Source organism: Talpa occidentalis, unplaced genomic scaffold (genome assembly GCF_014898055.3).
Source record: "Talpa occidentalis isolate TD23 unplaced genomic scaffold, MPIMG_talOcc4v2.1 talOcc4.4, whole genome shotgun sequence".
In the NCBI taxonomy this organism is placed as follows: Eukaryota; Metazoa; Chordata; class Mammalia; order Eulipotyphla; family Talpidae; genus Talpa; species Talpa occidentalis.
In genome coordinates, this window is record NW_023604295.1 from 118114867 (window position 1) to 118129853 (window position 14987).

Consider the following 14987-nt stretch of genomic DNA (forward strand, 5'->3'; position numbering starts at 1 on the left):
AATGACTAGTCAGATTTCTTAATCTAGAACATCAGCCCCTGTAAAACAAGCCAAATTATTTCATTATATTATGAGGGAAAATATGTAAGCATCTAAAGGCTAACAATATTAGGAATGTAATTTAAAACTGTAATTGGTTACTCACAAAATAAATTCAGATTAGAACCTGAAAGGGAAATTCTTGGACAGATTTTCTTTTCCATTGGTTAGAAGTTAAAATGTCATCAGGAGTGGTTAGTGGATACTGGATGTTTCCTATTAACATACTGGGTGGATACTTGTCCAAGACTCTTACGTGATATTCAAGAGATGATGTACCCATCACCATGAAAGTAAAACATCACTGGATCAACTCTCCTAAAATAAAATGAGTTGAAAGAAAGAAAAGAGGCTGAAAAAATGGATACTGAATCAGTGATATTTGTTGCTGCATCTCTTCACTGTGAGGAGATACTGCAATTGTGGAAACCCCAGACAGCGGGGGTGAGTGAATTTGAACAAGATGAGAGATCAAGCTCACTCAAGCTTTGTCCTGCCAATTGCATGCACTGAGTCCACTGACAGGATCATAAGATCTAAAATACACAATTTTCCTTTTAAAATAAGACAGTGGGTTAGTAATTGTAGAGGCAGGGATGGGACACAATGCAGGTTTTCTGATCCAGCAGACCGGATGAAGGAGGAGTCAGAGTCCTCAGTGGCTTTTTGCAGGTCTTTTTATTGGGATTACCAGGTATGCGGCAGGCTGGCAGGCCTCCCAGCCCCCAGCAAGTCTTCACTCTAGCTGGGCTCTCCGGCATTCTCTGCTTCTCTCTCGGCTTCTGTTCCTTCTTGGCTTCTTGGCTTCTGCTGGCGTCCTCATGACGCCGCCCTTAAAAGCCCAATCTTAGCCCAGGTGAATCCTGTCTACATCTGCCCACACCCTACTCCAGGTGCCCGCCATCAGGCATGCATTCAGGACCGCAAGGATCCATCATCTATCCTGATGGCAGGAGGGCAGAAAAGCCTGACATTTTATCCTTACCCTACAGTAATTTAACATAAATTTAAAGATTCCAAGGTCTACTACATTCACTTTCAGAATAAAATTACAGTATACAATTTTCTGCAGGAATGGACAGACTACAAACTGCGCTGGAATCCAGATGAATATGGTGGAATTCATTCAATTAAAGTTCCATCAGAATCTCTTTGGCTTCCTGACATAGTTCTCTTTGAAAAGTAAGTATCTCAGAAGAAAAACTATACTGGTCAGATTAGGAATAGAACTAGAAAAGCCTGATTTGGGCAAAATAATGAAGAGGAATGTGTAACTCTAACAAGATGTGTTCCTTTTTAGCATATTCTTAGACACTGCAGTAGGAAAGTAATAAATGAGAAATAGTACTGTTGGGGTTTTGTAGAGTGTGGGGTCCTTTGGTTCACTCTGGGAAAGGTTTCACCAGAGCTCCCATTTCAGTGGCAAGCGGCAAGTTCCCCAGGTGTGTTTCTCCATGAGACGGAGACATTAGTCATATTTAAAGAACAGGTTTATTAGGGAAACGGACAGGTTTTGCTAAGAGAGGCCTGTATGGTTGCAGCAGGCATCCTCTGCTGAGGGAGGTCAGTGAAGAGAAGTCCCGCATGGTACATGTCACGGGCAGGCAGGAGGTTGCTGCCCTGAAGGAAAGAGTTGGTGAAAAGAAGCAAAACCAGGAAGGGACCAGAGATTCCAGGGTGGGCCCAATCTCCTATCTTTACCCTCAGATCTGTGCTCCACTCCCTGTAGCATCTGATCCTGCTTGGGTCTCATGCCTCGTAATAAGGCACTGGTGCCTGAGGGTCATGACCTCTGCAGCTGGGTTAATGGTCGTTATTCCCCTCGACCCCCACCTCCTTGTGTGAGTCAAGTTTTAGTCTTGAGAGGACTCCTTTCCAGTTTTTCTATTCTTGTCCTCCATCAGTACAGTGGTGAGCAAAAAAAAAAACAAACCCAACAAAACAAAAACAAACAAGCAAAAAAACCCTAGTTAGTGTTCATCTAATCATTAAAATGAAACTACTTTTACTACAGTGCTGATGGGCGTTTCAAAGGCTCCCTCATGACCAAAGTCATCGTGAAGTCTAATGGAACCGTTGTTTGGACCCCTCCCGCCAGTTATAAAAGTTCCTGCACCATGGACGTCACGTTTTTCCCATTTGATCGACAAAACTGCTCCATGAAGTTTGGATCCTGGACTTATGATGGCACCATGGTTGACCTCATTTTGATAAATGAAAATGTGGACAGAAAAGACTTCTTCGATAATGGAGAATGGGAAATACTAAATGCAAAAGGAATGAAGGGAAATAGAAGGGATGGATTGTATTCGTATCCTTTCATCACTTACTCTTTTGTCCTGCGCCGCTTGCCTCTGTTCTACACCCTCTTCCTGATCATCCCTTGCCTAGGGCTGTCTTTCCTAACAGTTCTGGTGTTCTATTTACCTTCCGATGAAGGAGAAAAGCTTTCCTTATCAACATCTGTTTTAGTTTCCCTGACGGTTTTTCTTTTAGTCATTGAAGAAATAATCCCATCGTCTTCCAAGGTCATCCCTCTGATTGGAGAGTACCTCTTGTTCATTATGATTTTTGTCACCCTGTCGATCATTGTGACCGTCTTTGTCATTAATGTTCACCACAGATCTTCTTCAACTTACCATCCCATGGCCCCCTGGGTCAAGAGGCTATTTCTGCAAAAACTTCCTAAATTACTTTGCATGAAGGACCACGTGGATCGCTACTCTTTCTCAGAAAAAGATGAGAGCAAACCAGTTGCGAAAGATCAAGTCCTAGGAAAAAAGAAACAAAAACAGATGAGTGACGGAGAAAAGGTTCTGGTTGCTTTCTTGGAAAAAGCTGCTGATTCCATCAGATACATTTCACAGCATGTGAAGAAGGAGCATTTCATCAGCCAGGTGAGTTAAGTGATATTCAAAATAATATCATTGCTACTGAGGTGTGCAAAGTCTAATATTTGACATCCAGTTAAAACAAAAATGCTCAGGCCTCCCTGGTGGCACAGGGGTTAAAGACAGCACTATCAAGCAATTGGCAGCCACTACAGCAAGAGTTCAATCCCGAGCAACCCACATGGCACAGGAGACCTCTCCTGCCTCACCTGCTGCTCCCCTTGGTAGTGTATTTCAGTAGATCTGCCTGTTCTGCTCCCCTCTCTGTCTCTGATGAATCCTCTCACCCCCTGCTTCTCTGGCCTGTACCCCAGTTCTTCAATGCATAAATAAAATAGATCTTTAAAAAAAAATAGATGAAACAAAATGCTGTCATTTTGAAATGTGACTTTATTAACTGTCTTCTTCACACACATAAAATTTGAAACAAGCCCTAACATAAAATAGGGGCTTTCCTCTGAAATTTCAAGTTTTAGGAAGAAGTTCACAAAACATGGTGAACAAAAGTGAAGCAACTATAGATTAAGCACTATCCCTTATAATCAGTCTTTAATTCTATTTAAGATAATTCAGTTAGATATTTTAAATTGTTTATTCTAGTCTCTGGTCATTCATTCATCTCTGACTTTTCCAGGGGTGATGAATATATCTATCCATGTATTTGGAAATAAAAGGCTAGAATTTTTTAATTAATATAGAATACAGAGTGACAATAAATATTTTGTTAAGGGAAGATGGTATAATTGTTTATCATTGAAATTTTAAAAAAAGAATGTGGGTTTCAGATTTGAAGTATCCTGGACTCAGGTCTTATACTGTTACAGGGCATGGAGAGGGGCACCCCAGACCCCGCAAACCTGCCTGCTATAAATAGGTTCTGCCATCCATGCATCAACACAAAACATATGAGACTTTAATGGGAAGGAACTTTAATACAATTAGGAAACAATACAGGAAAGGCAAAGAATCTAGTTTCTAATTCAAGCACCCAAAGTTATCCATCCCCTCATGGGTAAAGTCCACCCAAGCAGGATTGGCCCAGAGCAAGGCCCCAAAGCCTCCCGCAAGTCTAAAGCATCTTCCAGTGCAGACCCACAGAAAAGGATCAGAAACCACCAGACAAGTCTGGAAGGAAAAGAACAAAATCAAACTCAAGACAAAAACCGCCATTGTCACCTCGCCACGGTCTCTCACCCACATCTGTGTCAACCAGTCCACGACCAAAAGACAAGCGCAGTTTCTTCACGTGTCTCTAGGCTCTATGCGCCTCCTCCAGGTCTCCTGGCTCCATCCTGCTTCCTTCCTCAGTCTCCTCTGCAGCTTCTTGTCTCCCTGCTCAGCTCCACCCTCCTTTTGGGTGGGGCAGGAAACCTGGAACCTCCCCCTTTCCTGGGGACCACCCTGTTACATTACTATATTATATATGACTTGAGGCAAGTTACTCAACCTGAGCTCAGTTATCAGAAATCTCCCTTCAGGGTTATTGTGAGGAATAAATTACTTATAAAACACACAAAAATAAAATAAAGATAAGTAAATAAAATATGCAGGTGTGCCCAGCACAGATAGTCTCAGCCTTGTGATTATGTAATATTATAAATTGTAAGAGTTAATAAATGTTAATTAGATCTTTCTTCTCATCATCTATCTTCCCCAACGGAATTAAAATAGTATTTGCTATATAAATATTCGGTGTAAAAACTGCTTTATTGCTTAAAACAAGTTAGGTATTCAGACCAACTTATAGGTTTCAACTATTTTACTCCAAAATCAGTGAAAACTGTTGCCAAGAGCCTGATCTCATAAATAAATTTATAAAAGAGTTTCTTAAAGGGATATCCTAGATAGATACAGCCTAGTCTATCTTCTATCACAATTTGTTGTATTTAATGTGACCTGAAAAAAATTTAAAGCATTATGGGGAAAACAAACAAAAACTTGCTATAGAACAAGCACTAAGCTTAAGGGTTTTTTGTTTGTTTATTGATTTCATTACATCTTTTTTAAATTCTAAAACAAAGATCTAAATAGCTTTTTTTTTTTCATTAAAAAGTAACACATTATCAGTATAGGAGATTTGGAAAATACACAAAATGTACACGAGAAGATTAAAATCGTTAATGATCCCACCAAATAAGATTGACACTTCAAATTTTTAAATCTCTCCTTGTGTTTTTGCCCCAATGTTTTATTTCTAAACCTCTCTGTGCATGGAATACATTCATTTTCCATCTTTGCAACTATGTCCCTCTAGGCCATAGGCCTCCTGTTCTAATAGTTCATCTTTACAAAATCCCCACATTGTAGAAATGGAACATTTCTTCCTTCTTGAAACATGAGAAATGGCCCCTGGCTCTCTCCACCTTTCTCTTACGAACTAGGTTTGTTGCTCATTTTGCTCCAATTTCCCTTCCTCCAAAGGCACTAGTCTCCTCTGTCCCTTATGGCAGTCAAATCTATTAATACATGTGCAGCGGAACGGAAAGCCTGTGACATTTAGTCAGGGAAATTCATAATTTATAAATCTGTGGTTTATTTATACGTACTATCCAGAACATCACATGCTGGCTTTTTGTTTGTCTAAAAATCAGATTTTTCCCATTTTGAACAGTAGTGTTTACAAATGAATCATAATGTATGTCTTTAATGTCAGTGAAAGTGTTCCCATAAACTCAACCTACAGGCTATTTTCTTTGGGCATTGATTGTGCAGTTATACAGGAAAACCTGTATAACAGGAGATATTGTTAGGTACATTTCGAAATGTGAAGTGCTGTAAATCTGAATATTTCTTTTTTTTTAAATCCTCCAAATTCAGAACAGTTGCTCAGCATCTTCACTGAAAGGCATCTTTTTCTCTTTTGCAGGTAGTACAAGACTGGAAATTCGTAGCTCAAGTTCTTGACCGAATCTTCCTGTGTCTCTTTCTCATAGCATCCATTACTGGCACTGTTCTAATTTTTACCCCCGCTTTGAAGATGTGGTTGCATAGTCACCACTAGGAACAGTTCTTCAGAGCAATGTAAAATCCACACCATAAAGACAAAATTATACCTCTGACACCCAGCTTGTGTGTATGCACTGTATCCCAACGCACCTGCTTATTTGAAGGGCCCATCTCATCCTTGGGGTAATTGAACCTTGGTAACTATGGGTTGGCCCAAGTTAATTTGTGGTTGCCATGAGAGTGATTTGGAGTTAAGTAAAGCAGATTCTCCTCTGACCTCTGCCTTGGTTTACCTAGATGTTGGAGGAAGAGTCAGCCAGGCCTGGGGTCACAAGCCTGGATGCGGCAGGACTGGTGCTGGTTGGTGGATGAATGCCTCCTGGAAGCTGGATACAGGCCTGACTAAGGAGGCCTGCCAAGAATTCAAGGAGGTCTCCAGGTAGCTCTGGTGTGGGCTGGCTGGTTCTCCTGGTGTCCTTGGTGGTTTTGCCTGAGTTTCATACTGGGGCTGTGTCTTGTGCTTCTGTGGCAACGTGGTTGAACAAATCTCAACAACTGTTTGGGAATTCCATTGATATGGCAGCATCTGGCACCACACACTTGTTAATAAGAAGATTCCAAGATACTGCTGGTCAACTAAAGTGTCCCCTGCACCCCAACCTTGACATTCACTAGAAAATGGTCTCACTGGAAGATGGTAAGCCTCTATGACAAGTATTATTTGTAGCTTATTCACAGCATTATAGAAGTTTTCAAAAGGTGAAATTAAAAACTACTGTGAGTCGCAATTACTTTGAGGTCACATCAAAATAACATACAAGTGGCCATCTGCTACCAGAAGTAAATGATAAAACCCATCATCTTCCCCTATAAAATGGAAATATTGAGCATTCCCTAATAATGATTTTCATGTCTCTGTATCCAATCAAATTCATTTCAAAAGCACCCTCTAGAGTTTCATTCTTTTTTTTTTAAGTTAAATGTTCAATGTGTAAGCACTGAAGTTCTATTATCTTAGTAAATTTCAGTTATACAATATAGTGACTATAGTCATCATGTTTTACACTAACTTTCAGGCTTTATTCATCAAATAACTGAAAGTTTATACCCTTTAACCTCCCCCAGCCTCTGGCAACTACTTTTCTAATCTGTCCATGAGTTTGTCTTTTTTCTTAGATTCCACATTCCACATATAAGTAATGTCATGCAGTATGTATCTTTCTCTGGCTTATTTCACTTAGAATAATGCCCTTCAGTTTCATTCATGTTGTCGCCAATGACAGGATTTCCTTCTTTTTTTATTTTTTTAAAGATTTATTCATTTACACAAGAACCGGGGTACAGGCTAATGTGCGGGAGGGTAAGAGGATTGACCAGAGACAGAGCAGGGAACAGAACAGGCAGATTGACCAAAATACACTTCTGAGGGGAGTGGCGGGTGAGACAAGAGAAGTCTGCTGCACCATGTGGGTTAGCTCCCCAGCCGGCCTGGATCAAACCCATGCTGCAGAGGCTGCAGACAACTTCACCGCACTGCGCTCAACCGCCTGTGCCCCAGGGAGGCCCTTCCTTCTTTTTTTAAAGCTGAATAATATTCCATGTATATAGGTACACACACACACACGTATTTATACTGCATTGTCTTTATCTGTTTTTCCATCTACTGACACTTTGATTATCTCCATATTTTGGCTATTGTGCAAACGCTGCCATAAACATGGAAGAGCATATATCTCTTTGAGAGAAACATGTTGTTTCCTTTGGCTATATACCCAGAAGTGGGATTGCTGGATTATATGGTCGTTCTTATTTTAATTTTTTGAGGAACCTCCCCACTGTTTTCATACTGGCTGCATCCACTTCCATTCCCACCAACAGTGCACAGAGTTCCCTTTGTCTACATTCTCACAGGCACTTATTATTTCTTGTCTTTTTTGAGAATAACCGTTGTAACAGGAGTGAGGTGACATCTCATTGAAGATTTTTTTTCCAGTTCCTGGTTGTACCTTTTGCCCATTTATATGTCTTTGGAAACATCTATTCAAGTCTTTTGCACATTTTTAGCTTTTTGCTTTGAGCTATACGAGTTCTATGTATTTTTGTAATACTAACCTTTTATCAGATATGTTTCTGATAAATATATTTGCAAATATTTTCTCCTTTTCACAGGCTGCCTTTTCACTTTGCAGGTGGTTTCCTTTGTTGTGCAGGAGGTTTTATGCTTTTGTTGCCTTTGCTTTTGGTGTCAAATTCAAAAAGGCCATTGCCAATACACTCTCCATTCTGTTTCCATGTGACTCCCTGCCCCTCTACAGGGGCAAAATAGTGAGGCATGTCTTGAAGTTAGTGATCCAATATGTTGATAGACTGAGCAAAAGAGTCACATCCGTTCTGAATGAGCTCTTCACACCTGACTGTTAATAGCCCGTGCTCTCCGACCTACTTTTCCTGCTTCCAAGCAGGTCTCTATCCTGTTCATGCCAACTAGCCCTTCTCCATTGCACACCTCATCTCTCTTTCCCTTGTGCCTTGATACCTGCTCTTAGAAATGGTTCCATTAATTACTTTTCCTGTCTCCTACGAATCCCTTTCTTAGGCCAAGAAGACAGTACGCTGACTTGCTCTGTTCTTAAAACAAACACAAAACCATAATAAACAGATATAATAGTTTTTTTCAAATAGCCTAACCTGCTTTTTCAGTGTTTAATGCCAATCAAATCACGTCCAAAAGCAATTTTGAATTCCAAAAATGAAATCACTGTAGGGGCCTCCCTGATGGTGCAAGGGGTTAAGTCTCAGCACTATGAAGCTATAGACAGCCACTGCAGCATGAGTTTGAGTTTGATCCCCTGCCAGGGAGCTAATCCACATGGCGTAGCAGATCTCTCCTGTCTCACCTGCTGCTCCCCTCAGCAGTGTATTTCAGTCAATCCGCCTGTTCTGTTCTCCACTCTGTCTCTGGTGAATCCCCTTACATACATACCCTCCTCCCAACTCTGGCCTATACCCCAGCTCTTGTATGCATAAATAAGTAAAATAAATATTTTTTAAAATCACTGTAATACATATATTGAAAGTGATATTTAATATGGTCAACATATTTGTTTTCAATAGCTCCAAATTTCGTGCCATAGAGCTGCATCTCTGTGAGCCGTGCACACACCTCATGGAACACTGGGCTCCTTGTTCTAGCACAGGGCTATCACTTTTCTGCACGTCACCAGACTGTCCCAAGTAAGGCAACATGGTGAAGTGGAAACTGGGATTCTAGGACTTCAGGGGTTTAGACCAGCTGTTACTTAGCTGAGAGAGCTGGGGGGGCCTAAGGCAAGCCACTTTGCGCCCTCTTGGCATTGGTTTCCTGGTCAAAAATACAGGGCCCTCATGACCTTCAAAACTTACACCTACTCTAAAATTCTATACTTTGAAGAATTATATCAAAGTTTTCAATTTTTTAAACCACACAACTTCTTTTCTGTTAACATTTAAAGCATTTTATTTTCTGTTTTTAGTTTTATTCTGCCAAGAATCATAGGCAGACCTTTTCCAATACTTCCCAGATGTTTCGTTCTTTTTTTATTAATTGTAGTGCCATCATTTTACATCCTTCTTAGTGTTTTGAAAGTATATGATGTCTCCCATAGCACTCACACCATCAAATCATTCATAGTCCTTATCATGTCCATTGTAAGCCACACAACTTCTAATTACAGCCTTATTCCTTTGAGGAAATAATCTGCTTTATCACTACCATAGGACAGGATTTGCAGGAATAAATTGTAATGAATATCAAGGATTCCCTGCCTTAAATCCCTGCTGGGATCGTGGATTCAAAGGGCAAATCACTGTTCTTCCTCCTTTCGTTGAGAACATGTTGACTTTAACTCAATACTTAACTTTATTTAACTTATTAGTTTGCTAGGTAAATGACAGTACTAATCTTAGAAACACGCACTTGGATTCTAATTCAGTTTTAAATTTTGGAAAATACCACATAAAACACTTTCCACAGCCAGCCTCTTTCTGACCAGACACAAATACTGCAAAGGTCAGGTGTTTACGTGTGTGCATGCAGTTTAAGCCTCTTTGCAATTATGGTGGATCACTCGTTTCAAATATGGAAAAGGTTGTCTTTATATTTCACGATAATCTTAAGGAGGTAACTACAAAAGGTAACTTTAAAGCAAAGTGATTTTGGTTTCAAATGTTTAGCAGGAAAAATACATATGGACAAAACCTGCCAGCTAATTCCAAGTGAACCCTGCAAGACCCAGACAATACTCCATTGCACGTGTGGGCGGGAGGACACACATAGGTATGGCCACACAGAGCTTCCTAAATCCCTCTCCGTCTTCACTGTTCTGCTCACACCCACCTCCTCATAAAGTCTTCACAGAACACTTTGCCCCTACCGAGTTCCCTGTCTCTGAAATCCTGTGATGTTTTCCGTCTCTGCTGTATATGGTTTAGAATGTAATTGTTCTCTATTGTTTTATTAAATTAATTTTGTTTCCCGTGTTGTATCCTCTGTTATAGTTGCAACATCTAATAGAACTGAGTACATGGTTAAGTCTTGATTAATATTTGTTGTTTAATTAAACTGGCCCCGAAAGTTTGGATTGGGTTATTTGTCTAAAGTAAGGACACATGTGTATTCTTGCTCAGTCCCTTCCAATATTTCCAGCTCTTTGTGTGTATATGTGTGTGTGTAATTTTCAGTATCACCTTGAAACACTTCTTTACATTAAGAAGGTTCTAAGAGACTGACTTAGAAAAATTGATAATTTCATATTCAATTTCCCTATCTATCTCAAGAGTATCCTATGAAGATAATTTATCTAAAATAAGATTCATCCATCATGTTATGCCTCTTAAATCAGTTTTAATCCCTTTCTGGGCATTCATTTGTTTAAAAAACTAGATCAGTTTTCCCCAAGATTTGACCAGTTTTTACAATTGTCTAGTTGCATACTTTGGTGTCATTTAGCTTGTTTCTCTGTCTCCCGAATTCCCTGTAAATTGGAGGTTACACTTATAATTCTGGTTCAGTATTTTTGGCAGAATATATCATAAGCCCATATTGTACAATAGAAGGAGGTATACTATCTGCTATCTCACCATTAATGTTAAGACTAATGCCTCAATTAATGTAACCACAACCTGATCCCTGCATATTCAGTGATAAATTTACCTATGACCTGATTATCTTTCAAAATGGTCTCTAACCAGCTGTGCTAGAATGCTGTAATTTCCAAAGAGTAATATTTTTATGTTGAAATAGACCTTTTGGTTGTGTTGTAATTCTCCCTCAGAAATACCTACAGTTATTTATTAACATTTATGGTAACTATCATTTAACTTGATGTGTATTCCCTGTTTGTATTAAGACTCTGTTCTGTATGTCAATAAAAATAATAGCAGAAATAAAAAATAACAATTTCTTTGGTTCCTGCACATAATCTTAAGTTTGAGAAATCTAGACAAGAATAGCAATGTATCCACTGGTGCAATATTGCTGTACCTGTCTTGGGGCAAAAACAGAGCATAACCACCACTGTTGGGGCAATTCAACCTGGCCTGTTGAAGACCAGTCATACATAACCCCTGAATATCAGGGATAGTCTTGGGCTGAAAGAGGAGATCCAGCCAGGCCAGAGGAATGCAGAACCCAAAGGGAAATCAGAAAGAAGACATATTGTGAAGGTTAACTCAGGCAACCTTCCAAATAGCCTTAGGAGGAAGGTGCTATCACCATTCCTGTTCACAGATGAAAGTCCTTCTCAGCAGCAAAACTCTACTCTACCCTCAGTGGGAAAAATAATGGGGAAGATGAATTCTACTGTTTTTCTAGCCGGATGGATGCTCTTGCCACCAGGAAGCACCTAGTGAGGATGTGTGGGAGCAAGTCATCATGTGCTTTTGTTAGCACATGACCAAGGGGCACCCAGGGACCCTAAACCTTTAAGGGGTGCATCCCCTTCCTCTGAAAGGGATTTGTCCATTCATGTGCACAAAGGCAAAGGAAACAGACTCTTAGTGTGAAAGATCTTTAATGGAGTAATTGTGCATAGAAAGAGAGAAGAAAGGATATTCCTAATAAACTCTGAAATTACCCATCCCCTTGTTGGCAAATGTCTAGCCGAGCAGGCTCAGCCTGAAGCTGGTCCACTGACACCTGAAAATTTGTTAGTCTAAGGGTCTAAAGCAACTTCTGGCAGGGAATCATGAGAAAGAGATTAGGCAGATTCCAGAGAGCTGGGACAGAAAAAGAGACTCAAAATTCAAAATCAAAATATAAATCAGGAAAATGGCCACCATTGTCTTTACCAAGGGCAGCCTCCCAACATGTCCTACCCATGTGTCTCTTCCAAGTACCTCTTTCAAGTGTCTCCACATGTCTCCCCTCCACATGTCTCCTTTAATCCCTAGGTGCAATTTGAAGCTTTGAAGCAGAGAAGCAAGAACATCTGAGGCCACATGTATTCAGTTATAAGCAAAGCATGACAATTTAACTCCACCACTAGTTCCCAGAACCCCCCATTCAGGAATTCAGATTCATGGCATGCTGGGAGTTGTAGTCCTCACTGCCTAAGTTGCAGCCCTCAGTGCCTAAGATCTGTTCAGTGTAAAAAAGGGGTGTTAGTCTGTAAAAATATCAAGAGATGGAGTTCATTCAGGGTACCATCCTGGACTCAGAGTTTGCTCCTTATTCTAACACCTTCACATGCCTGTGCTTCAAACTAATACCCTCAAGAGGGTTCCCCTTTTTCACAGGTAAACCTTTTATGGGCATTTGGGTAGGAAAAATTCTACAATGGCCTGCCCCACATTTTACAAGATGCTTAGCACCCCTAGTTCTCAAGTCCTAGGTAGCAACAGTACCCCAGTTATTGTGACAACCAAATATGACCTTTTTGGCTATTCAAAACAGCAGCTAGAAATTGCATGTGTGTGTGAAAGGGGCTTATAGCATCTCCAACTAAGAATAGCTGTGTCAGGGATAAAGGAAATCATCCTGTACTTTTCTTGGTTCTTGTAGGCTGGCAAATAATCAAATAAACATCAGGCAGATTGATAAGATAAAAGGTTAAAAAAGAGATTTAATAATAACATATATACCTTGGGCCTCCCCGGTGGCGCAGCGGTTGAGTGCTGGGTTGCGAAGCTGCCCGGGGCCTCTGCGGCGCCGGTTCTATCCCCGGCTGCTCCCCAGCCACCGGAGGAGGGTCCCACATGGCGCACAGACCTCTCCTGCCACCCGCTGCTCCCCTCAGCAGTGTACTTCGGTCCTTCTGCCTGCTCTGCTCCCCGCTCTGGCTCTGGTGAATTCTCTCACCCTCCCGCGCTTCTGACTGTACCCAGTGCATGTATAAACAAAACAAACAAACAAACAAATAAATAAAAAACATGCCTCTATAAAAAAAAAAAAAAAAAATAATGTATATACCTCCTGTATATAGTGAGAGACCCAGCATGATTGAGTAACTCACCACATGACTTCAGCAGCCATCTTAAATAGCTTAACTAAAACAAAGAAGAGTATGAAGAAGAAAGGATAAGGTTAGTTAGGGAGAATACCAAGGAAGGCATAGTAGATAAAGGTATGTAGATTTAAGTTCTGCTTTTTCAATTGAAAAGATGGAAGGGGATTAGTTCTTCCTAGTACAATAAGGCCTTTATAAGGCCCACCTGGTGGCCTAGGGTGTCTGTGTCAGGGCTCCCACCTGACAGCCCACTGCAATGGCCTGAGTTAGATCTCCTGCCAGGGAGCTAACCCACATGGTACAGCAGATCTCTCCTGTCTCACCCACTGTTCCCCGTAGCAGTGTATTTCAGTAGAGCTGCCTTTTCTGCTCCCGCTGTCTCTGGTGAATCTTCTCACCCCCTCATTCCCACACACATCTCTGGCCTACAACCCAGTTCTTTTATGCCAAAAAAAAATACATATTTTTTAAATGTCCTGGGGCCTCCCTGGTGGCACAAAGGTTAAAGTCTCAGTGCTATCAAGCAATTGTCAGCCACTGCAGCACGAGTTCGATCCCCAGCCAGGAAGGTGACCCACGTGGTGCAGCAGACCTCTCCTGTCTTGCCAGCTACTCCCTGTGTTATAGGGTGGCCCCCCCAACACCTGCAGTGTATTTCAATAGACCTACCTGTTCTGCTCCCCATTCTGTCTCTGGTGAAACCTCTTCAACCCCAACTCCACCCCCGCACCTCGGGCCTGCACCCCAGCTCTTGTATGCATAAATAATTTTTTTTTTTTAAAAGGAATCAATCCAGGGGCCTCCCCGGTGGCGCAGCGGTTGAGCGCTGGGTTGCGAAGCTGCCCGCGGCCTCTGCGGTGCCGGTTCGATCCCCGGCTGCTCCCCGGCCACTGGAGGAGGGTCCCACATGGCGCGCAGACCTCTCCTGCCGCCCGCTGCTCCCCTCAGCAGTGTACTTCGGTCCTTCTGCCTGCTCTGCTCCCCGCTCTGGCTCTGGTGAATTCTCTCACTCTCCTGCGCTTCTGCCTGTACCCAGTGCATGTATAAAGAAACAAACAAACAAATAAATAAATAAAACATGCCTCTATAAAAAAAATAAATAAATAAAAATAAAAGGAATCAATCCAAAAATGTCACCACAACTGACCTAATCTCAGACCATCTCCCTGCCTGTTCTTTTAAAGCTCCGCTCTGCCCTTACCCTGATGGAACACACCTTGGGACTGTCTCTTGGTCGAGGACCTGAATCATAACTCATAGGGTCAGATAAATCTTTCCCTGATTATATCACTGTCCAGTGATTTCTTGGTTAACATTTTCTAGGTCCACCTCTTCCCACTCCCACTTTTGCACTTCCCTCCACCCCAACTCTGAACCCTCTTATATGGCCTCAACCAACAGAAAGAATCAAGCCTTGGGATGTTGAGAGAAAGACTGCACAGCCATGGCCCTGCACAGTGGTTTTGATTGGCTGACACAAAGATTTTATTTTTACTTCGTAATTTGGTTTCTGTTGTGCCCAAGATCAGCAGACTCCGCGAGCATAGCCTCCAAGAATCCAAACACAGCTGATGCAAATGCAAAAGGGAGTTTATTACGGGCTCGAGACCGGGCCCTCGACACGCAC

At 41.4% G+C, this 14987-nt stretch overlaps 1 protein-coding gene across 6 annotated transcripts in view; it reads left to right on the top strand.

The window, feature by feature from the left end:
* The window catches only part of CHRNB3 (cholinergic receptor nicotinic beta 3 subunit), a 29304-nt gene extending 23269 nt beyond the window's left edge, over nucleotides 1–6035 (top strand). For all 6 annotated transcript variants that reach the window (XM_037524693.1, XM_054700220.1, XM_037524694.1 and 3 more), the window contains 3 exons: nucleotides 1112–1221; nucleotides 2054–2936; nucleotides 5797–6035. In XM_037524693.1, the coding sequence (XP_037380590.1) occupies nucleotides 1112–1221; nucleotides 2054–2936; nucleotides 5797–5931 (1128 nt within the window). In that variant the 3' untranslated portion in view covers nucleotides 5932–6035. The remainder of the gene's footprint in view (nucleotides 1–1111; nucleotides 1222–2053; nucleotides 2937–5796) is intronic.
* The last annotated feature ends 8952 nt before the right edge of the window (nucleotides 6036–14987 follow it).